General features: G+C 34.8%; 5 protein-coding genes across 13 annotated transcripts in view; 3 read left to right on the top strand and 2 right to left on the bottom strand.

The window, feature by feature from the left end:
• LOC127071960 (uncharacterized) overlaps window positions 1-14,166 on the top strand; it is a 269,111-nt gene extending 254,945 nt beyond the window's left edge. For 5 of the 6 annotated variants that reach the window (XM_051011837.1, XM_051011839.1, XM_051011836.1 and 2 more), the window contains 9 exons: window positions 2,219-2,587; window positions 2,718-4,949; window positions 6,064-6,286; window positions 6,724-7,133; window positions 7,256-7,472; window positions 7,929-8,077; window positions 8,202-9,639; window positions 9,718-9,973; window positions 10,112-14,166. In XM_051011837.1, coding sequence (XP_050867794.1) covers window positions 2,219-2,587; window positions 2,718-4,949; window positions 6,064-6,286; window positions 6,724-7,133; window positions 7,256-7,472; window positions 7,929-8,077; window positions 8,202-9,639; window positions 9,718-9,973; window positions 10,112-10,427 — 5,610 coding nt within the window. In that variant the 3' untranslated portion in view covers window positions 10,428-14,166. The remainder of the gene's footprint in view (window positions 1-2,218; window positions 2,588-2,717; window positions 4,950-6,063; window positions 6,287-6,723; window positions 7,134-7,255; window positions 7,473-7,928; window positions 8,078-8,201; window positions 9,640-9,717; window positions 9,974-10,111) is intronic. The other variant, XM_051011838.1, reaches the window with a different exon arrangement.
• A 147-nt stretch (window positions 14,167-14,313) lies between these two features.
• Window positions 14,314-15,805, top strand: LOC127071999 (bolA-like protein DDB_G0274169). The gene is made up of 4 exons (XM_051011976.1): window positions 14,314-14,859; window positions 14,986-15,203; window positions 15,497-15,562; window positions 15,648-15,805. The coding sequence occupies exons 1-4, from the start codon at window positions 14,823-14,825 to the stop codon at window positions 15,726-15,728; spliced, it is 402 nt and encodes a 133-aa protein (XP_050867933.1). The 5' UTR covers window positions 14,314-14,822; the 3' UTR covers window positions 15,729-15,805.
• Window positions 15,806-15,824: 19 nt separating this feature from the next.
• LOC127071974 (set1/Ash2 histone methyltransferase complex subunit ASH2) lies at window positions 15,825-19,608 on the bottom strand. 2 transcript variants are annotated; one of them, XM_051011903.1, is made up of 11 exons: window positions 19,344-19,608; window positions 18,983-19,132; window positions 18,717-18,895; window positions 18,374-18,546; window positions 17,934-18,108; window positions 17,241-17,449; window positions 16,973-17,150; window positions 16,655-16,799; window positions 16,385-16,520; window positions 16,059-16,310; window positions 15,825-15,958 (listed from the first exon to the last, which is right to left on the bottom strand). In XM_051011903.1, exons 1-11 carry the CDS (start codon window positions 19,364-19,366, stop codon window positions 15,854-15,856), a joined length of 1,725 nt encoding a protein of 574 aa, XP_050867860.1. In that variant the 5' UTR covers window positions 19,367-19,608; the 3' UTR covers window positions 15,825-15,853. The 2 variants fall into 2 exon arrangements, with proteins under 2 accessions (XP_050867860.1, XP_050867861.1); XM_051011904.1 differs by lacking the exons at window positions 17,934-18,108; window positions 18,374-18,546; window positions 18,717-18,895; window positions 18,983-19,132; window positions 19,344-19,608 and adding an exon at window positions 17,620-17,862.
• A 339-nt stretch (window positions 19,609-19,947) lies between these two features.
• Window positions 19,948-22,478, top strand: LOC127071986 (dimethyladenosine transferase 2, mitochondrial). 3 transcript variants are annotated; one of them, XM_051011949.1, is made up of 4 exons: window positions 19,948-20,448; window positions 20,713-21,587; window positions 21,667-21,962; window positions 22,085-22,478. In XM_051011949.1, exons 2-4 carry the CDS (start codon window positions 20,796-20,798, stop codon window positions 22,320-22,322), a joined length of 1,326 nt encoding a protein of 441 aa, XP_050867906.1. In that variant the 5' UTR covers window positions 19,948-20,448; window positions 20,713-20,795; the 3' UTR covers window positions 22,323-22,478. The 3 variants fall into 3 exon arrangements, with proteins under 3 accessions (XP_050867906.1, XP_050867908.1, XP_050867907.1); XM_051011951.1 differs by having other exon boundaries at window positions 19,950-20,187; window positions 21,121-21,587; XM_051011950.1 differs by having other exon boundaries at window positions 19,950-20,448; window positions 21,121-21,587.
• Window positions 22,479-23,107: 629 nt separating this feature from the next.
• LOC127071995 (transmembrane protein 179) lies at window positions 23,108-24,148 on the bottom strand. Its single transcript, XM_051011968.1, has 2 exons — window positions 23,843-24,148; window positions 23,108-23,701 (listed from the first exon to the last, which is right to left on the bottom strand). Exons 1-2 carry the CDS (start codon window positions 23,950-23,952, stop codon window positions 23,146-23,148), a joined length of 666 nt encoding a protein of 221 aa, XP_050867925.1. The 5' UTR covers window positions 23,953-24,148; the 3' UTR covers window positions 23,108-23,145.
• Between the last annotated feature and the right edge of the window lie 403 nt (window positions 24,149-24,551).

Below are 24,551 nucleotides of genomic sequence, written 5' to 3'. Positions count from 1 at the left end.
AAGTTGAGACGATGTATCGCGTTTCTACAATATCGCTTACGATCTATGTCACATTGCGAGTGTACGTGCACGCCTGGCAGAAAGGCTTGGATCCGGTTATAAATCAGTACGATAACGGCTGGGTCTCTACCGCTCTTATTACTCGCGATAAAGGCTTGTTTCCCTATCGGCAAATAAAGCTTTTATCTCGCTTTCCAATAACGCGGAGCCTCCGCCGTTCGATGACCGATTAATCGAAATTCTGATCTCTATTCGTCGTTTGAATGAAGGATTTTTGTCGTTCGATTTTTTCCTTTTTTTTTTTCTTCCGTATTACCGATTCATCATTCTCCTCGGAAAACGAACAAAACGTTCTATTTTAGCAAATGTCATAAAAAGAAAAAAAAAAGTTTAGTGTTAGCTTTGTTTATCGCCATAATCGATCGGTAGTACAATTTTTTTTCTATAAGATATAGATCTCGCATTTATTGGGAACATTTCTTAGTTGATGCGAAATAGAATAAGAGAAAAAGAAAAGTTAATATCGTACAATGTTCAGTCGTGTTTCTAATCGCATAAAAATACTTTTCAATGGTAACTTCTGATTTCGTTGAAATCAGTTTTATAACGAGATACTCTCGCGCGAATCGTTTCCTCCTCCTCCTCCTCCTCCCCCTTCCCCGTCGCTTAACAAGCCTATAAAAATTCCTTGATATTTGAATCGCTGGATCGTGTCACGAGCATTTAACCGTCATATACCATATATAGCCGTGTGATTACGAGGCGCTCGAGGACTTTACTCGAATGACTCAGACCGACTTGTCTCGGAGTAATCGATGCCGAGCGAGTTGTGTGCTTTACCCTTTTCCTGCACTCCTAGTATTTCGCAGTCGAATTCATAAAAAGTGATATAAAGAGAAATGAAGAAAGAGAGGGATAAAGAGAAAGAGAGAGAGAATAAACTCGGTTGAGAGTCATTATTTATCAACCGGAAGCGTCCGTTCCCGCGAGAGAGTATATATCCTCCCTGATGAATATAAAAGAAGAAGAAAAAAATTTCATTTTTGACCTCGCTGAGAAGAAGAAGAAGAAGAGGAGGAGGAGGAGAAGGAGGATAGGAGAAAAATGCGACCGACATTAATGTTAATTAAGTGAGAACTATTTTTCTATGTAATCGACTAGATACATCTTCTTCCGCTTCGTTCGGCAGCATTAACGAGCACCTTATATAGCCTTCTTTGTGTTCGGACTCTTTTTCAGCTTGAAGAGCTTGGTATTTTTTTTTTTCATCATCGTCCATATATCTCTCTCTCTTTCTTTCTCTCTTTCTCCGTGTGCGAGGATGGACGCGTGTATACGTCGTTCGAGCTCTCATATATTTACTCGTCTCTGCATAGTATTCGACGACGACGATGAACGGTGACGCGGCAGCGAGGTAAACAAAACGTGGGTTGACACTTACTCGCGCTTCGATTAGCATAGTAAGCCTTCGTTGAGGTTATAATTAGATTTACGCTTTTGTATAAGCGTAAGTCGAGAGCATCCTTCGCATGCTGTTTTTCTCTTCGAGCTTTTCTTAACAATTAGTAGTCGTCGTTTTCTCCCTTCTCGGCCGACCACAGGCCCTCTTCCTCTCCTATAGAAATCTCCTTCGACCTTGAAACGCGAAAAATTAGCATGGCGTTTCTAACGTCCGAACGCGTTAAAATAGCGCGCCCGAAAAGGTACGTTCACCTGTGAAATTCAAAGTTACCACGAAGTCCTTGAATTCGTGCGGTCGCTCGTTTGCATAATCTTTTCTTATGAGGAGCGATAACTATGCGAAAAGAATAAAACGTGTGAGAACGTTAGAGAGAGAGAGAGAGAGAGAGAGAGAGAGAGAGAATCGCGGAGTTCTTGTTAGTCTCTTTTTCTCAGCTCGTTGCGAGCGCCTTGTGCAAGAGGAAAACGGGTTTTGCACGTATAGATGGGCATATTAAAGAACTTAACGACACGATGACACGCGTACGCTTACACGAACACCACGTACACCTGTCCAAGTTGCAAGTTTCTTGCGGCTCCGTACGCGCGTAACGTAGAAGAAATTGGATAAAATCGGCATGTAAATTGTGATCTTCGATCAATTAACGACGGTAGTATCGTCGATCGATACGATCGCAGGAACGAATCGTCTCGTCTGCTCGCGTAAATCGCTTTTGCCAATGAAGATGAAAGTGATTGGCAGTATTGATTGAAGTAGGTGTCTTATATTCCGCAGAGAAACTTGCAGTCGGCCTCGATGGCGTGGAACACTTTTATACCTCTCCCACCGCACGGAAGTAGAAGCCACGGCGGTCCGCATTCGGGAATGACGGCTCACGCTGGTCACCATCATCCTGGTGGTCCCGGTGCGACTGCGGCGCATCCGGTAACGGTGGCGCAACAGCAACAACGTGAACGCGAGGAACGCGAAGCGAGGGAACGAGAACGGGATGCGAGGGAGAGGGAACGGGAAAGGGAACACCTGGTAGTCGCCGAGAGATTGCATAGGCAAGCCGAGGCTAGAGATCACGTGGCTGCTCAACAAAGGGCGGCTTATTACGCTGCCACAGCACCACCGGCTCAACAGGTACCTTTTAATCTGTTTTACTCTTCCGCTTTTCTTTCTCCTGCGATCCCTTTTTGAAAGTTCTGATCTATCCTGGCAGAGGAGATATCCGTTCGAAGCGTTATATATCGGTGGTCCGTCTATTTTTCAGGTGTCCCGACCATCGAGCGTACCTGGAAAAGTCGAGTACCCACCACCACCGGCACATTCTAGGACGTCGAAGTCGTCGTTGCCGGTCGGTAGTCTTCACGAAAAAGCACCGTCAGTGGTGGGTCCGTCGCACAGTTCGCTTCCAAAGGCTGAGCCTAACGTAAGTCTCTTCAGTTACTCCACGTACCAGCCGCAGCCGTCGTATATGCATGATATCAAGGTAAAGAGCGAGCAGCTCGGACAATCGGCGCACAAAACGTTACCGAGCAAAAGTGGCTTGGCCGGAGGACTCGAAAGGGATCACCACGGTAGGGAGGTACTGCAAAACCCACCTTCCTTGCTGTCCGATCACAAGAGTTCCGTTATCGTGAAGAACGAGGGCAGAGAGTTACCGAAGGGTCCACCACCGCAACAGCACTCGCCGAGTCCGAAAATGATGCCGTACATGAACGTTCAGCCGGTAACACCGCAGCACAAGCAGGCTACTTACGAGTACAGGAGTCCAACGCAAAGTCCTCATCACCTTCATCACCTCGACGGTTTACAAGGGGCAAAGAGCATACCGCAAAGCCACCACAGAAGCGGGAGTAGCGGCGGAGGTTCTACGACGACCTCGCAGCTACCACCGAGCTCTCACGGTCATCCACCGCCGCACTCGCACAACCGACAGTCACCTCACGCTCAACATCCTCATCAACCGCCGCATCCATCCCCGCCAGAGCCGCGTTATCTCAGCAGGTCCGAGCCTGGCGGTCTACCGTACGCCGCGTCGAAATCATCCTATCCTTATCCGCATCCGCACCCACCGACGGCTTCGCCGACTTCGCATTACGCCGCTCCCCCGGCCGTTTCGAAACCAAAAGTCAGCAGTCCGGCGCCACCGCATATATACGGCAAGCCGAACTCCGGTATAATGACCGGTACGCCGGTTTGCAGGGCTTCGGAGCCCGCAGTCGCGGCACCGATACCTTTAACGTCGAAGGCCGGTAGCTCGCCTTACCAGCAAGTGCCTCATCACCATGGAGCGCCGCCACCTCCTTTACCACCGCCGGCTCACAGTAGCAGATCCGTCTACGACAACAGGGCTTTCGCTGGTTCGATGCCGGCCGCGAAACTCCCACCTCCGCCTCTTCACGGATCACCACCTACGGCTGCTTCGGCGCCGCTTTCGAGGCCAATAGTTCATCCCGCTCATCACGGTAGCAGTCCCCATCAACAGCCCGGTCAAACGTTGCAACACGCTCAACCACAGATCGCTGCTTCGAACTTCCAAACTCAACCTCTCGATCTTGGAGTGGAAAGATCCGGTTCGCCTAAGAGAAAAGCCCCGACCCCGCTTTCCTGCGACAACGTCAGTGGTCAGCCGGTTTCCTTGGAGGTCTGTAAGAAACGACGAACGGAAGAGCCACAACCGTTGTCCCTTCAATGCGTCGGCCCACCCGTTTTGTCTAGGGTGAGCGAACCTAGTCCTCTCATTGCTTCGGCCGCAACTTCCATCACGACCGTCGTCAATACCGCGGCGTTGTTGTCTCAACCGAGCGACACCCAGTCTTCTCAAGAACGTACCGTTGCGGCTGAAAGTCCAGCTCCGAGAACAGCCAGCGGTGATGGCTCGGTTCGGCCGGCCAGTACCGGCAGCGTTAGCTCTTTTAATCCTACCAACGTCAGCGCGGCACCGAGTCCAGCACCTATACCAAGTCCGGCGCCATCGATGGCACCCAGTCCAGCGCCGAGCGCTCCGGGTACACCTGCCAAAACTAATCCTACCACGGTCGACGGCGAGAAGTCGGAAAGTCCGGCACCCAGACCACCCAGCAGTACCAGCTATCCCGTTCACAAGCTGAAAAAGGCTTGGCTTCAAAGGCATTCGGGCGAAGACGGCACGGAGGATACCACAGGCATGGTTGGAAGTGGTTCCTGCGTTACGTTACCTCTCAATATTTCTCAAGCACCGTCGCAGCCACTCAATAACAAAGAACGCGAGCCAAGCTCGAACTCCGGTAGTACGACGACAACGACGACTTGTTTACCGAGCGCCGTTAATTCCATTTACAATATCGGTAGTATGGCGGTGAACAGCATCAACAAGAGCAAAGTCACTGCGAAAGGAAGTCGTAAGACAACGAACAAGGAACCTCTTAACGGTCACGCCACGGATACGAAGAATCTTCAAGAAGACTCGTCCAGCAGCGACCCTGAACGAAAGTCGCCGCCGAAAAGAAAACCACCCAAGGTATCTATCATCTTTACGTTGTCGTTTTTTGTTTTCTGCTTTGTTTTCTTTTGTTCCGTTTCTTCCTTTTTTTTCGAACAATGGTCGATAAAACGTATGCTTTTTCAACTACACTTTATTACGATTATCGCGTTTAATTATGCATTAGCATGGAATTATGTAATAGAAGCTTAGATTTTGTAGTCGTGGGTACATTTTTTCTTAATATTTTATATAAGTAGTGCATGATCAAATTTTACATATTTTACACACGCGCGCGCGCACACACACACACGACACACCCACACACACGACACACCCACGACACACCCACACACACGACACACCCACACACACATGTACATAAAGAAAAAAAAGGTAGGTTTAACATCACATAAAGATTTATCAGGCGCGCTTCATAGAATGTACAAGTTTCATTAGATTCGTTTTCCGTAATTTATTGCAGTACGAAATCGAAAATTTGTATTTCGCAGACCGGAAGAACAGACCGGAAGGTTTGTGGCAAGTCTTCGTTGCGTTTAGAGTAATCTCTGTGGGCGACGCCATTTTCTTGTGAAGCTCGGTGGTGTACGTGATCTTCGAGCAGTAGTCTTCTTTGACGATTAAAGTGTAATTGATAAAGAAAATAGTATTGAAATAGTTTCCAGTGCTTTCCATTATCGATGATAACACACGATATATAATTTTCTTTATGAACAAACATGGTAATCTACTGGAATATAGCAAATTGTAATACTACATTTATAGCCATTTTACTTAACCTCTATCATGGACTATTCGATTTTACGATGTACTCTTCCCGTATTTCTTACTTGAGTATAATAACGAAACATGATTACTATTGAAACTTGTCATATGATATTACGTTTTATAATTCTTTTTGAATAAATCGTCGATTGGTTTTTTGGATCTTTTTTTAGAATTTAAATAATTTAATGAATGATTAGATAAATGTTTGTGCGTTGTGAAGTGTTCCGAAATTTTTTTTCGTATATTTTTATCAGTCGTTTGACCGATTTTCTATAAAATACTTTTTGTATTTAGTGGCTTTACGTAATTGCAGCTACGAAAGCATGAACTTCCTGACTACTTAATAATCTGTGCCCTGTGGTAGGTAAAACGAAAGAAGGGGGCTGCACGGAGGCAACAAACTGCCGCGGAAGATCAGCGGAGACACAAGGAAGAAAAACAAAGCGTAGGGGCTGGAGCAGGAAGTGAGTCTAGCAACGAAAGCGAAGCTGGATCAGCTAGTGACACCAGTGAACAATTGGGCTCTGTTCAACCTACTTCGAGAGTGCGACATACCACGGCCAATTCCAACAATTCCTCGGGAAACGGTTAGTTGACGTAGCTTGTTGTAAATGGACTTCCCATCAGGTGAACTAACTATTCACTTGCAGGGTAAGTGATACGCGTTTCATGATCATACATTTATTCCTTTCTTTAAAGCTGTATGGGAAGTCAAAAATAAGAAGCAAAATGTTTACGTTTTCAATTTTGGTAATTCTATCGCATATTCTATACATTTTTACCCTCTTCAATCAAAATTTAAAAGCAGTTTTGCCAATATACTTTTGCTGATATGCGACGTCAGTCCCCCGGTGGGTCTATGTATACATGATGAAAGTTAAAAGTTGATAACCGTGATATACAAATATATTACAAAGAGCTTTTTAACACTGATATTGCACAATATTAGTTGATCCAATTTATTGTTTTCTTTTTTTTTTTCCTGATAAATATTACTAAATTATTACCGTCATTTTCTGCATAGGAAATAACAAAGACCTCAGGAAAAGAGGCAGAAAACCAAAGACTACTAAAGGTAATGATGCAGGAGGAGAAGATCAGCAACCTCGTCAAAAAAAAGAACGTAGAGATGAAAGCACAAGTGGGGGTAACAATGGACCCGGAGGAAGTGGTGGAAGAGGAGATCCCTTTCGAAGACCAGCTGTGTCACAATTGAAGAAGACAGGTGAAAGCTGGTTGCAAGATGACGTTTGTTTCTACGCTGCTCCAAAATTAGCGAAGTGTCGTGAATGCCGGCATGCTCTGACTAACGGCCTTAAAAATCTTCCTCAAAATGTCTTCTGTAGATTCTACGCATTTCGTAGATTACGATATACAAAAAATGGACAATTGGCTATAGCGGGATTTAGTGATCCGCATAAAGATACTTCTGAGGTAAATTTTTTTTTTTTATATCATTGTCTTTACTTTTACATTTAAGTGCACTTTCTGAAAATTTTATTCATCATCCTTCTGCAGGAGTGTGATTGATAACGGATACCACTGTGCTGTTGCAGGAAGATCTACGCCTATGGTTGCCGGGAAAAGATATTCAGGACTTGGGCAATAAAGATGAAAAATCTGAAAAGAACAATGAAAAAGATAAAGCGGAAAAAGTGATCAAGGGAGATCTAGATTTAGAGACAGCACATAGACTTCTTCGACAAGTTGGAGATCAATTTTGTGATCTTTTGCACCAAGAGAAGGATGCGCTTCAAGAACACATGGCAGAAGGTATTATTATGTATAAGTGAATAATTGAATTTTAATCATGTATAAATAAATATAAAGGTAATATCATGTATAAATACATGTATTAATAAAGCGAGATGAATTAATTTATATATTAATAAAAAAATAAAAAGAAATAAAATAAAAAAGAAATAGAAAAAAAGATAAAATAAAAAAGAATTTAAAAAAAAAAATAGAAAAAAGAATTAAAAAAAGAAAAAAAAAACGTACAGCAAATACATATTTGCATGATACTGTCGTATACCTTATGTTAGATGTTAATAGAAACGTTGTTTTTTTTTTCTTTTTTTTTTTCGAATATTTTTTTTATACGTTTATATATTTATATCGTGTATTTCTCAAGTAGTAATCATACGAGAGTATTATTAAGTTATTAATTTTAATTTGTTCGCATGTTTACACGCTTTATATATTTGTTGTTTATTTTACTCTTCATAGTGAGTTCGGGAATTACAGACGGAACGGTAGCATGGAAACGAGTCCTTCCAGGTGTACGAGAGTTGTGTGATGTATGCGAAACGACACTTTTCAATTACCATTGGGCTTGTAGAAAATGTGGTTTTGTCGTATGCATCGATTGTTACAAGGTAAAGACGTTTCTTTGTAACAACATGTAATTTTGTAAAAATTTAATGTGATGCTACAAGTGACATTACAATGAAACATCTTGTACGATCTTACGAATAAATAAAACTATTATTTCTTTTTCAGGGACGTAAAAATGGAACGATTAAGATCTGGGGTGAAAGTGGCAAAGACAGAGATGACTTTTCATGGTTATTATGTACAAACAGACAAGCTCACGAGCCCGAACGACTTATGCTCACACAAATTATAGCCGGTGATAGTCTCTTGCGACTTGGGCAACGTCTTCATGATTGTCGATCGGAATGGGGAATTCCTCAGCATTGTGGTTGTTCGTTTGTTTCACCAGGTCAGCCAAACGAGAGTTTAAGGAATTTAATAAAGGGCGAGACAGTTCCCGTTCTTAATGGAGGTATCAAGCAAGAATCGAAAGAGGAGAAAAAGATAAACGAGTCTAACGGAGCATCGGAGAGCAAAGTGAACGGCGAGGATAAGAATTCTCCGTTGAATTGGCTAGCGGACGTGGCGTTGCAGAATCAGGATAAAAACGAAAGTGGATCGAGTTCTGATTCCGACGAAGATCGCGAGGGCAATTATTCAACCTTGAGAGAGTTATTAATTAGGCCATCACACAAATCGAATGGTAATGGGTCTAGATCAAGTTCACCAACAAATACCGCTGGCAATACCAATCCTGCTTCTGGTACTAACGCTCAAAACAATATCACCAAATCTGGTAAAAAGTCGAAAATGGATACGCTCGATGAAGTAATAACTAGCGTGATAGAACACACCGTAACGAAAGAAAGAGAAAGTGGATTGGACGACGACGAGAAACCAAGAGAATTGAAACATTTTGTACGAAGATACAAATGGATTCAGAGAGGCCGAGAACCATTACCCATCAGAATAATGACGTTGACGGAGAGCAAGAGTATTTATCCAGACGTACCACATTCATGGCTGTGCGATGGTAAATTGCTCAGGTTAAACGATCCAAACAATCCAAACAATTATAGAATTTTCCAAGATCAATGGAAACGTGGACAGCCAGTGATCGTCTCGGACGTGGCTAAATCTCTGGACATGGATCTTTGGCATCCGGATTCCTTTGCGAGAGATTTCGGAGACAAAAAAAATGATCTTATAAATTGCATGACTGGAAACTTGGTGCCGAATCAACCGATGCGTAAATTCTGGGAAGGATTCGAACACTTTTCGAAACGACTGAAAGACGAGAGGGGAAATCCTATGCTTTTGAAATTGAAAGACTGGCCACCCGGCGATGATTTTGCGGAATTGTTGTCAACACGTTTTGTAGATTTAATGAAAGCTCTGCCATTGTCGGAGTATACGCACCGACACGGTAGATTGAATTTAGCGAGCCATTTACCCGATTGTTTCGTGAGACCAGATTTAGGTCCTAAAATGTATAACGCGTATGGTTCGGCGCTTCATCCGAACAAAGGTACCACAAACCTTCACTTGGACATCTCTGATGCGGTCAATGTCATGGTATATGTCGGCATACCTAAAGATACTGATAACGACGAACATGTCAAAGGTAAGTCGACGTCTCTTCAGAGAAACAGAGTTTAATAGTTTCAACGGTGCGTTACTTATTTTTTATTATATATTACAGAGGCATTAAGAGCTATAGACGAAGCAGGCTGTGATATTCTGACGCGTCGTCGTGTTCGCGAACGTGGCGAGGCACCAGGAGCATTGTGGCATATTTATGCAGCTCGCGATGCAGATAAAATTCGTGACTTATTAAATGCCGTTGCATTAGAACGTGGCGCACGTTTAGAGCCTCATCACGATCCGATACACGATCAGAGCTATTATCTAGATGGGCCTCTGCGAGAACGATTATATCGCGAATATGGTGTCGAGGGGTAAGTTTTTTTATTTCAAGTTTTTCCTTCAAATCTTTCCATTAAATGTTCCAACGTAAAAGTCTAATGAATTTTGTTTTTCTTTTTTTGTTTTTTATTTGTTTGTTTGTTGATTGTTTCTTTTTTATTTCCTTATAGATACTCTATCGTGCAATGCCTTGGAGACGCCGTTTTCGTCCCAGCAGGTGCACCGCATCAGGTCCGAAATCTTCACAACTGTATCAAAGTCGCCGAGGACTTTGTATCTCCGGAAAACGTTTCGCATTGTTTCCATCTAACGCAAGAATTCCGCGAATTATCGGATTCCCATACAAATCACGAGGATAAACTACAAATTAAAAACATTATCTATCATGCCGTTAAAGATTCCTTGACCGTATTAGCAAATGCCAAGGAAGAGACCCTTGCCAAATTAAAAACCGGTAACGAGACGAAAATTAAAGAAGAAACGTAGCCATAGGCCCCTCACTGTGATCGTAAGATCCAAGAATCATTGCATTGAATATAAATCATTCGCGTTTCGTCGCGAGAAAGTTCTGTTTGCTTCGAGTTTTAGAAGCTTTTAGAGAGAATGAGAGAGAGAGAGAGAGAGAGAGAGAGAGAGAGAGAGAGTTTTTAAAAATGTGAAGCACATTTTAAAAAGGGTGAGAGAGAGAGAGAGAGAGAGAGAGAGAAGGTTATCGAGAGTAATGCACTTTGAGGAGATAGACATCGTGGGTGGTGTAAGAATTTGTTGTGATATTTGACGAGTAAACTCGCGTTTAATTTTCTATATAACATTGGCTGAGCCAATCGAGGTTATTCGTTATTTCGTTTGACTTCCGTTTCCTTTTTCTTGTTTATCTTTCTTCTTTTTTCCCTTATTTTTTATTATTATTATTATTTTTTTTTAATCCCTCCTACCCGTTTCCCTTTTTCCTTCTCGAAAAACGTTATCGATGGATATGAAGTCCTTAAGTTTTTCATTGAATTTTATATGGATCGGTCAAGACGAATGCCCGTGTCCTCTTTACGATTGTGATACCAACAGGACTTTGGATCATACGTTATTTGTAATTAATTATATCGTGCCTGTATTCAATACACACTGTCTATGTCACATATATAAATGTAGATAATCGGTTATCGTATTATAAGATCCTAACTAGAATCTGTGAGAGAATTTGTCTAGACTTTAGAAATGATTGCTGTTGCTGCTATTGCTGTTGCTGATGATAATGAAGACTATAATAATTATGATGATAATGATAATGATGATGATGATGATGATGATGATGCTAATGATGATGATTATGATGATGTTGATGATTATGATGATGCTAATGATGATGATGATGATGATGATGATTATGATGATGATTATGATGATGATGCTAATGATGATGATGATGATGATGATTATGATGATGATGATGATGATGATGATGATGATTATGATGCTGATGATTATGATGCTGATGATTATGATGCTGATGATGATGATGATGATGATGATGATGATGATGATGATGATGCTAATGATGATAATGATGATAATTATACATACCTTTGTGCAATTAGTTTGTCGATTAAATTGTTAGCTGGCTCGGTGAGATTACTCTTGAGTTTCATTATCGTGTGCTCCCATCATAATTCGGTGCTTTCGGTAGTGGATGATATCTATCTTAACTCAACGAGATCAATTGATCATATTTTCTCGCTTCTCTATATTGTGCTCCATATATATAAAAAAAGTATATATATATATATTATATATATATACATATATATATTATATATATATGACGGGAACATGATAATAAAATACTGCCTAATTGATTCACTTTTAATGCATATGTACCATCGATCGACAGATTGCGTACATCTGTGTGTTTATTGTGCGGCCGACGTTACATCGTGTTTGTACCTGTTTTCACAACTTGTGTCGACTAATATACACCTTACTTTAACGTGAAAGTATGCCGATTGGAGAAAATACAAACTTTTGACAATTATTATTCGCTTATTCGAATATCAAAAAAAAAAAAAGGTAATAATAAACGACGGACAAGAGTAAAACGATAAAAATATGTAGGAATCGTAGAACCTCTTGTTGGAACAATTACATATGTATTGTACACCGATATGCAGTTTTTGCAAAAGTCATTTCTTTGACTTGTGACCATTAAAGTCAACAAAGGGATAGATGAAGCAAGAAAAGGAAAAAGGAGAGGAGAAAGAAGAAAAAAAAAAAAGAAACGAATTGAAATTGTTATTTTTATCAATGTACTCTCAAGCCGTCTTATTCAATGAACGGAAAACAAAAACAAACAAACGATAATGTAATTGATATCGTAATAATGCTAACGATAAAAAAAAAAAGAACTATGATAACATTATTTAAAATGAAAGAAAAGAAGAATATACAAGAAAAGAAGGAAAGAGAGAGAGAGAGAAAACAATGTAATAACTTTCAAAGTGCCAATGTTGAACGATGATGTGGAGACATCAAATAAATGTGTACGCGTTGTATATCTCGTATGCGTAGGTAGCAAAGAAGAGGAATAAAGGAGGAGAAAGAGAAGAAGAAGGAAGAGAAGAAGAATGGAAAAAAAAGAAGTAGAAAAAATAAAAATAAAAATAAAAAATAACAAATGGTTAGTTAAGAAAAAAAAAAAAATCGCGCGCACCAGATGACAGGGCAGAGTTCCTATCACTGAAACAATTTGCGTCAAACAAATCACACATCGCGCTATTTACAGTGTTATGTACTTGAACAATTCTTTCCGTCTAATCGTAATGCGACGTATAATAACCGACTCTATCTTGAATTTCTCGAAAAAACAAGGCGTCATTGTATATTTATAAATGTTTTTGAAACCTGCGACAAGCAAAAAAAAATTTTTTGCGTCGCGATTTATTAAAAAAAAAAAGTAATAAAAAAAAAAGTAAAAAAAAAAGATAAGAAGAAAGAGAAAAGTTACGATTTCTGGTAAAAGAGACAATTCCTTTTTTTTTTTCTTTTTTTTTTTTTTAGATCGTACTACGCTACTTGCGCTTTTATCGATCGAAAAATATCAAGGACGGTACGTTGGAAAAAGTAAAAGTGAATAAAAATAATGAAGAAAAGTTAAAAAAAGAAAGAGAGAGAGAGAGAGAGAGAGAGAAAGAGAAAGATAACCAGTGAAATCCTGAAATCCGCAATTTCTTTGATCTCAACATTTGTCTAGCATACAACGACTCGATAAAATAATATTTAATGAATAAATCTTAAATATCGTAGTATTACTAAGTGCGTTAATCTTATGGAGATGATAAGTATCAAACAACAACAAATTACCCTTTTATCGACCCTTCGAAGGAACATTGTATAAAGTAACAAAAGACGTACTCTGTGTATTATTGCTGCAGGCAAAGCTATTATTATTTTTATTATTATTATAATTAATTATTATTACTATTATGATTACTATTAATATTATTATTATTAATATTATTAATATTATTATTATTTGTTCTCTTGCTACGTGTAAATATACATTTATACATGCATATATGTATACATATACATATATAAATACGAATGAAAACTTTAGAATTAAGAGGATACACACTCCACGAAACAGGAAAAAAAAAATTACACTATGTGCGTATAGGTAGATAGTCCATTATACCATTTATTATTATAATTATTACCATTACTACGATTAAATATTATTAACGAAGAATACGATATCTAAATGTTGCTAAATATATCGCGGCGGAGCACGGTTATGAGAGAAAAAGAGCGAGCGAGAGATACATTAAGATGAAAAAAATAAAAGTCGAAAACTTGTATGTGTCGCGAGTGCGCGAACCTTAGGGGATACGTATGTGCGCGTGTGTTTCCCATGTATGTGTGTGTATGATCATGAGCGAAAATTTAAGCCAGAGAAAGCACGAGAGTAAAACACAGGGGCCGTGTTTGGGGGCGGAATGGAATGGATGAATTTACATGTACAGCTCTAAAAAAAAAAAAAAAAAAGAAAAAGGAAAAAAGAAGAAAAAATATCCTAAAAGTAATCCACCCCCAGAGTCCCGTATCACCCCACCACCGGCCGCCCCTCAGTCATAGCAAGTTATGAACCGCGGGCCGGCAGGTCTGAGTATAATTTTTTGTACTGTGTAAATGTAAGAACATACGTTTGAATAAGAAAAATGTTTATATTATGAAAGATCTGGTCTTTTATTGTTTTCTATATCTTGATTATAAATATTTCTACCATTTCTTTTCTACGTACATGTACATTCTTGTATGCACGAGTTACATTCAGAATGACATCAAAGAAAGTTGTGCCCATGTGTTTTTAAGTCATTTTTTAATGGAACGATATAATATAAATATATATTTTGTTTTATCGATATGGTTTATTCAATCTTTCGAATTATACGTGGAATTAATTACATACAAACGTTAATCCATAAAGATAATATTTAGTAGATCTTATTTTGACATTGTGGAATAAAGGAGATGCATCTGACGTAGGCTAATAATACGTTCTTATAGTATTAATAATAATGCATTTTTGTTAATTGATTCATGACTCCCATCGTAATTGTACTATCATTAATGCACGCTATGTTAAACGATTTCAAAAAGTCCGCTGATTTTTTGTTAGACCGATTCGTCGGTATATGTTTCTCAATGATTGACGTGTGACTGTACAGAGGGCGCCACTGATATCTAAACATTGCGATTAAGTGTGTATTTTATATCGAATTTTAAATGTCGCAATCCTATGAAAAAAATTATAATTCAAGCTGTCTACGTTCGCGTTTGTTCCTCTACATCTCGTAATTATTTAAATTCGATACAAGTCACGTTATACAAATGAATACAAAAATTTTTAATCTTACAAATAGTCGAAGTGAGTTTGTTGTTATACCATAGTTATTTTCAAAAGTCCTGAGTAAAATAATTTACGTAGATTACTGTCATATTGTAAATGTCATAAGGAAAAAATTAAATGTTTATTAGATATTTTGGATTCTAGATAGTATATTCGCAAACATATTATTGCAAAAAATGAATAACATGACACAAACAAAACCTATAGAATCATCGATAAGAAAGAAACTGAAAGAATCGCTTGATCCATATTTCATTGATGTTATCAATGAATCTTATATGCACAATGTACCTAAAGGATCAGAAACACATTTTAAAGTAGTTGTTGTTTCTGAACAGTTTGATGATAAACCTCTGATCATGGTAAGAATACAACATTGTATATAATACGATAGAAACGATATACTTATGTCGATAAAATGGATAGATCAAAAGTAACACATCAACATCCAAAGATATAAAAATATGTTTTTTGTTGATTGTTTATAAAATACCAAAGGCAACATATAAGTAATATTTTACACACTGCGTATTGCAAAATGCCATAAATCTTGTTTTTGTCTCTGGTAATGTGTTGAGATTAATTCTAATATTATTCGATCAATTTTCTTTATTATAAATTAATAGTAATATTACAATATATCTCTCTTATTTAGCGTCATCGTATGGTACACGATTTATTAAAAGTTGAATTACATGACATACATGCACTTTCCATCGTAGTAAGTTTTCATTATTAATATATTTTAAAATGTTTCGAATAATGATTGATTTCATTTAAATAATTTTAACATAATTTTGTAAAAGGCAAAAACACCTGAACAATGGGAAAAAAGTAATAAAACATTTACGCCTAGCCCTGCATGCAGAGGAGGTTTTGGAAAATGATATGCAACAGTACATAGAGATTGTATATAATATAGATATGAATATTGAAATATACTGAATAAAATTTAATAAAATAATTTAATGTTTAAAAACAGATAATTAAAAAATAAAACATTTTATTAATGTCACAAGGAAAACGTGTCTAATCTTAATCTTCCTTCGTTTTCAGTTAGATAGAGTATATCTGCCATAGATTGTTCTGCAATTGCTTCTTCTGCTTTATCATGCATCTGTAAAGTGCACACACACACATACACACATGCATATTACAATTAGTAATATAATTCGAACATGGATAAATATCGACATATTTATTGTATTAGTACTTACACCTCGGAAAGCAGCGTCAGTAGGAGGACATTTAAAATTGGGTCCAAAGTTTACAGAAACAGTTGCACTTTTATGTATTGAAACGGTAGGAAAATATGCCCCTCTATTGATATCTATAAAAGCTTCACCCTGATTGACACCATTTCTATAATATACGATTTTACTCCCTGGTAGAGATTTTAAGGCTTTTAATGCTTCTGGTACTTGATCTTTCTCCTCGTAATAAAGATGACTCTTGAATTTTACTAAAGGCTAAATTACAAATATCTATGATTATTTAATGTATATATAATTATATGAAATTAATTAATGAATCTATTATTTACTCTATCTTTATATGTATTTGGAATATGCGATGCATCGTATGTATCAGGCAGAGATATAAGAAATCCTAATGTATCTCCTTCTCCATAACCATTGCTATAATGTTTTCCTCTACTTTCATGAAACCGTGTACCTTTCCTGTAAAATAAAATTAAAAACAAATTTTATTATGGGGAAAAAACAAAAAAATGTATAATCATATTTTGCAATGCACATTTTCTTGATACATTACAGAATATTTTATTTAAATGAAGAAGCTTTTCTATACGTACCTGGATCTCCAAGAATATCCAAATTTGTCATAGCCTAATGGTGCTTGCAGATTCGCATATTCTTGTGCCCAACCAAGTCTAGTAGCAGATCCTTCAGGCATTTCTTCGATTGTAGCTTCCCAGTACCAAGTCCCCTTACTTACACCTAAATTAGACTTACATTAAAAACATCATGTATTTATGATAGCTATGTATTTATACTATATGCTAAAGTTTCATTTACAATTTTTCAATGTCAACTACTGTGAGTCATTACATACATAAAATCACAAAATATTCAACAAAATTTTTGATTCATAACAAATATCTGACACGTACTATGTGTAGCTCTGACCATGCAATATCCTTTTTCGCCTGTGACTGCTAATCTGTCTTCGGAAACTCTTAATTGTGGAGCACGATCATGTAAAGCGAGTAAAACTGCACTTGGACTTAGAGGCCTATATAACCAACCGGGAATAGGTTTTCCTGCCCAATCACTACTTTCATCAAACTCCTATAACATTGATGACGTATCATTTATAAACATATTCGCATTTACTCACCCATTCTACAAGAACTTATAAACAAGATAGATTTTATCTACTTGTCTGAAAGGTGCATGAGGATCTGGTTCTGCAAGTATATATCTGTATCCATCTTTATTAAAAGGATGCTCAAGAGGATAACCATGTGCAGGCAATTTAGGTGCCGTCATATCTGAACTTCTGCCCTTTTTTCCGGGACCAGTACCTGCACCTTCTCCAGGAAGTTTGCGCTTTGCATTGCGACCACGAAGTCCTCCACTCAGTGGCACTTGATATTCCATGATAATAGAAAAAATTATTAAGTTGAATGTGTTACAGTATTAATATATTCTAGTGTTGTATAATAAAAGTTTGTTTGCTATTTTGTAAATTGTCAACTTATTGATTTAATATGTTTGTCTTAGTATACATGCAATAAATAAATAATAATTAAAATACTTTTTGAAGGAAATTATATCTTTTTCAAGTCAAGTAATTTAAATAAATTTATTGTGGATGTTAGACTATTTGATCTGCACATTACTCTTATTAGTAACTTGTTATGTGATATTGTGGTAGTGATTTCCTTGATAAGATAAGATATACGTATATATGTATGCTAACATTAGGTTTAGTAGTGTATCTTGTTTAAAAAATGAAGACAGTGTAAAGGTTTTATTATTATTATATTATTATAAAGAGTGCAGTCAGTTCTTTTGTATCTTTAATATTAAAAAAATATATTATAGGGATTAATATGATAATATACTTACCAACATGTTGCACACCCATTTCTGTAACTTTCAAATGGCCTCCCTTGATCATTGCTTCATAATTAGGCTTAATTAATACAAGATCTGGACTTGCAAGACCAAACAATTGGCCTTCCGTACTATTTTCATCCATAGTAAATAATGTACCAACATCTTTCAATAATGCTCTGTGTATCTAAAATTACAATTTGGTACTTCAAATCTAGCATATAAAGATCTAAATATTAGATCTTTAAATCCAAAATGAAAGGATGTAAAAAAAATTTATTATTATTACGTTAAAAAAAGAACTGAATTTTTATATAATACAATATAAAAACATAGAGAAATAAAATAATAAGAATCAAATTTCAAAAAGAAAAATTTTTAAATGAAAAAATTGAATCTTTCTAAAATCTAAAAAAAGTTTAATCTGATAAAATTGTATAGCAATAACTTACTGTAGCATGCCAAGATTGTGTAACTCTGCGAGGCATTGTTGTCATACTTTCCCAGTGACATTCGATAAAAGGTATTATGTCTTTATCCTTATGAAATAATGTTCTTTGTTCACTTTCTTTTTGGCAAATTTGTAATAAATTAGCTATTGCAGTGACACACATTTGTGGAAAAGCTAAAAAGAACACGACATATGCATTTGATTTCTTGTTTCAAATAGATACCATTTTTTTGTTATTATTAATACTTCACTTGATAATCGATATATTATTACATTTAATATATTTATAAATAACATATATATATTTTCATTCTATATGTGTACATATATATGTATATACTTACGAGCTTGATTTTTTTTAAAACTTTCTAATCCAGTTGGTGAACAATTTTTACACATAAATATGTAATTCATCATAAAAGGCACTAATTTGCCTAACTGATATCCAATACAAGATTCATGAAACCATCTTGAACAACTAGCACATAATAATTCTGCAATGTTCAGATTTCGTTCTTTTCCACTATAAAGAAAAAAAATAAAATGTTAATATACATAGACATTTTATCATTATAATTTTGTATTATAACATGGATCGCATCTATATTACCAATAACAATTTCCTGATTCGTTATTATTACTACGATTATTAAGTTTGTCATTTGGATCTGTTTGTTTAGCCTTTTGTCTATTCTTGTCATCAGGTTTCACTTTCATTTTTTCTTCTACGGAAACAACTTGTGCATTTTCTATCTTATCGCTGTAAAACATAATATGATTATTAAACGATAAATATTTATATTTGCATTTTAAAAATAGAATAAATATCGTTTGGCGGGAAAAATAAGGTTGATATAATACCTTAACCTGTGAAAATAAAAACTATAATATTTTTAACTAATTCAATGAAAAAATCAAATATATTAATTAACGTGGATATATATTTTATTCTCAATTATAAGTAAAATTACCTTTCTACTTTTTCCTCTGCCATTATTCCTATTTTTTATTTTAAACTTTATCTTTTATAGGCAAAGAAATAAACTCGAACGATCACTGAAGATTCTTTTGCAGATTAAGGATAATAAGTTTTTATTTTCGAGTTCTCTTACAAAATTCTACAATATAGATTTATACAGAATCTATTATTAAAAAGAAATCAAATTCAGAGTAATATCGAATGACATTTTCGTAATTATAAAAGATTTTCCATCATGTGTTTACGATGCGTCTGCGCATTCCTAGACCAGTAAGATCTCTTAGAATCGAAACAGAAATCTATCTTGATCGACGCGCCATCTAGTTGTATATTTCGAAAATTTTGTCATGTTTGAAAATTTATGAATATCCTATATATACGTAAAACATTTATTTTATATATAAATATTCTTTGCGTATAAAAGTGTTGTGTATAGAAGTGTTTTGAAATTTATTTGCTCCGATATAAAAAAAACGAAGATAAAAAAATAAATATAAATAAGAATGTAAAAACACGAATGTAAACTCGAAGGTCTTTCAACGTTTAAAATTTCCCGCCAGTATCTGAACGTCAGTATTATTCGACACGAGTACATATAAACGGGACATGAGAATACTATATCAGAATAATAACTAAATGAAAAGAAAAGAAATACGATAGGATAAAAAAAAAACAGGTTAGAATTTGTATAGATTTATACGTAAACGAAAAGAAAAATCGGTATGGGAGAAACATCAACAGAGTTTAATTATTATAAACTTTAATATAACATAAAAAAAAAAAACAATATCATGCACTCGTAAATGTTAACAATCAGTGTTTTCTGTGCATGTAAGGTGTGAGTGAAATTAGCTGATCATCTTATATCGGTTTCTACTTTTCTAACGTCGGTCTTTGAAATTCCATTCCATATAGAAGTTTTTTTATATCTAATGTTTCATGACTCAGTACTGTATCCATTCATAGATGTTCAGTATCGATTTGAGATTTTAATTTGTTAATCAAAAATATTCGTTCCACGAATAGAAATCCTTGGCTTGAGTTTCTAACGATTGTCGTTTGGTGTTATCTTTTAATTTTCGAATGATTATCAACAAGTAAGAGAATATCAATGACTTCTATAATTGAAGAAAATACTGTCCAAAATTCATAATTGTATAACAACATGAACAATTTGTTGAATGTGATTGTTTTTTTTTCCCCTAAGAAAATAAAATTTTAATATAATGAAAATTTGTATTTGTCATAACATATACCATAATTAATACATTTTTATAAAATTTAAGTAAATGGAGTTTAAATCGTAATAGCTACTTAATAAAAAATTTCATTAAGTAGAATCGATCATAATTCTTTTACAGGATTTATGTTAAATGAAGCTTATAAATCGTTTTTTTCATATGAGAATGTTTAGTTATATATGATACAATAAGAAAAAAGTATTATGACACGTGTTAATTTTATGATTTCGTTAATTACGCATACAGAAAAAAATAAATCATGTTATCTTAAATTGTTTTCGATGCATAGAAAATTTTACTTAACCATGAATTTCTTGCATCCACGAAATATCAATATGAAAAAAACAAAACAAAAAAATGACAAAAAAGAAATAGATGATAACAATGTATTATCGACAATGATAAGAAATGGAAATCTAAACAATTTGAATATAAAAGATTATCTAAGCATTATTAATCCACAATATAATGAAATTTGTCCAAAAAAATATCTGAGAAAAGTTGATAAAACAGATTTATCATATTTAGTTACAGAAAAGGATGGTAAAAATTTTGTTAATCTGATAATCGATGATCTTTCCAAAAATATGACTTTTGTAGCTGAAGCTAATCCTGGAACAGGTGAATTGACAAAAAATTTATTAAAAGCTGGTATTAGAAATGTATACGTATACGAACCAAACGAATGTTTTCTCCCTGTATTATATAAATTGCAAGATAAATATCCTAATAGATTTGAAATAAGAAATGGAAATATATTTCAAATGAGCAAATTGTATTTCATGGATCTGCAGGATAACAAGCAAAGAATAAATGAAATATTAAAAGATGTACCGTATACATCTTGGGAAGATAAATCTTGTATGCAAGTTATAGGAACAATGACGGATAACTTGTTTTTAAAACATTTAATATGGTCTGTAGTATTTCGAACCAGCTTTATGTCACGAGGAAGAACATCTTTTTATCTTGCAATAAAACCATCAGTATGGAATGTAATTATATCAAATTATTAACATATTCAATCTAAGACTATATTTATGTAATAATCAATATGTTCTTTTTATGTTTTAGACATTAAATTATCCTCAAAATAAAGCTCGAATGCATTTTTTTTATATTATGTATCAAACATTATTCGATTGTAAAGATCTAGGTAATGTAGAAAGATTATCATATATACCATGGCCAAAACCCTCATTGAAACGAAACTCAAAAATTAATGATAACACATTCTTAAATGTTGTGAAAATAGAACCAAAACCATATCTTCTTAATAATGAACTGAAACCAAACCAAATAATATCTTATTGGTATTTTGTAAAATACCATCTTAAATCAACTAGTCAAAGAGTAATACCTGAATTAGAGTGAGTATAATATTCACAGATAAAAAGAAAATTTTAGTTAAATATTATTTTATTATTCGTAGCTATATAATCATAGTTATATTATGTATAATAATTAATATAATATAATTGACATATTTCAGAAAATGGATACCAGGATGTGGAATAAGATTAATAGAAAAGAACTACAATATATTTACACGTTTTGTAGATTTAACGCCTCTTGAATTTTTAAAACTCTATAAAGATTTCACATCATGGCCAGAATATGAAAGTAGTCTTTTTTTATCCAGTGCATATAGCTACATACAAATCGTGAATCGAAACGTAGGATCCGACGATGTATTAAATCTTAAAAATGAAAATATTTCAAATAAGTGATTATTATATTTTATAGATTTTCATTGTTTATACTAATTTAAATAAAAATTAAATGTTATAAAAAGTATATATGTATATATTGATATAGTACATAGTTGTAAATAAATATCAGTATTTAAGTAATGCTATTATATATTAATACAATTTACGATTCTTTCACCTTTGAAGTTATAGTACAAAGAAATTATACATGTACGAAGTTTCATAATTATATATATTAAAATTGAAAATATATATTTTTTCGAAGTATTAATTTATTTATATTTATTATTATTTATATCATGCTAGGATGTAATAAAATAAATAGATAAATTATATTTATATTTCAATAAAGCTATATTACTTATATACATGTAAATTATATTCAATAATTTCTTTAAGTGAAATTGATACACTTTTCTTATTATTCAAAAAATATGAAATTAAATAAAATTAAGATAATTTGTTGAACAAATGTTTGAGCATTAATATACAATCCTGATATGTGTTAATTGTTACATATTATAAATGTAATCAATATCAGTAATAGAAATAATGAAATCCTAAGTGTCTTATGTGTTAGAATTATTTTTTTGTCTTAATATCTTAATTTTATTATTATATTATTATTAAATTATATTTAGATTAAATTATAATCTTAATATTTCAGAATAAAGTATTGTGTTCTTAAGAATCATATATATATATATATATATATGTATATATTTATATACACACATACATTCAGAATTTTTGAGCAATACTAGATTCAAGGAAGCCACATGAACTATAAAATTTCCATGAAATAGTATTATAACTTTTTTATTTACTCTTGCAAAAAAGATTAAGTGGATTCTTGCTGTTGGCTATTTCCAGTTGCTTCAATTAACTTTTGCCTTTCTCTATACATAGATACTTTCATATTTTCTATTTGATGATAATGCAACAATTTTAACATAGCAAAAACCGATAAACCAACCCAAATCGACAAACTACTCCATATTCCAAATTGTGCAGCACCCAATTCAATGTGAAAACCAGAAGTATCAATACCATCAGCTTTATCAATATCATTTCCAGAAGCTAATTCGCAAGAAGGAAATCTTTTTGTCATATATTGACACCAAGTCATGAAACCTAATGTTACAATAATAGCAGCAATCAACGTTATTATCGTGAGAAAGATACAACTGACAACATCTACAAACGCTGAAAGAAAGGAGCTGTCTTCGCCACGATACATAAAAACGGAAAGCCTATAAATCTGGAACGCTGCCATTAGAAATAAGACAAGTCCAACGAATATAGTATAATTGCAGGAAATTTGCGAGGCCCAATTTACTACGAACTGTCCATCAGTTTCTTGCCAAGTTCCTGTTGAAAAAAGTAGACAGTGTCCCCTAGAAATAGAGTCAAAAATAAAATAAAATACGTTCATGCGTTATACTTCTCTTCTTTGCTATTGAAATTTTTTTAGTGACATAATAGAGACGAACGTTATTAGCTCAACAGAATTATTATAAATTCTGTGCGATCTTTACCTAAATTCATCTTGATGTAAACTCATGGGAACGATAATACAAAGAGATAAAATAAGCGCCACAACGTATCCAGCTATTTGACTGAGAAGCAAAATATTTGTTAGAGCCATAATTAATGACAAAAAAAACAACTTGTTTTTCACGAATGCTATTAAATCGTAGCCTTTTATTAATAAAAAATTATGCAAGTAACATCAGTGATTTTCCTTAAGCGAGTCAATGATTGCCACTAACATTGTCATTGAAAACATTGACGGGCGTGTATTTAGAAAATACGTTCGACTTGTATACGCTTATAACCATATAAGTGCTACCAACATTGTAGTCTTCTATATCGTCTGTAATTTCCTAACTACTTACATCGGTAACAAAAGATTTATTATAAAGACGAAATAATCGAATGATATAATATCCACGTAGAAACGATCATAACTTGGATTAATTTAGGAAAAACATCGTCAATCGAAATATATTCCATATATTCGAGTTTTATCTAATTAGCTATTTATATAAATTCAAATCGACTGCTACGGAATATTAAACGCGCGAATCACTTTTGCAATAACGCATAATTGCTTAGATTTGCATAGACTTTGTATGTAGAATCATTTCATTTCCATATCACAGTTGTTGTGCTGTTTAAGAATCGTTAAAAGGGATTGAAGATGGATGTATGCGCTTTGAATGAATCGGCATTAAAAAAAAAACG

Source organism: Vespula vulgaris, chromosome 24 (genome assembly GCF_905475345.1).
Source record: "Vespula vulgaris chromosome 24, iyVesVulg1.1, whole genome shotgun sequence".
Taxonomy (NCBI): domain Eukaryota; kingdom Metazoa; phylum Arthropoda; class Insecta; order Hymenoptera; family Vespidae; genus Vespula; species Vespula vulgaris.
The sequence above is the reverse complement of the archived record's forward strand: the minus strand, read 5'-3'. Positions and strand labels throughout refer to the sequence as shown.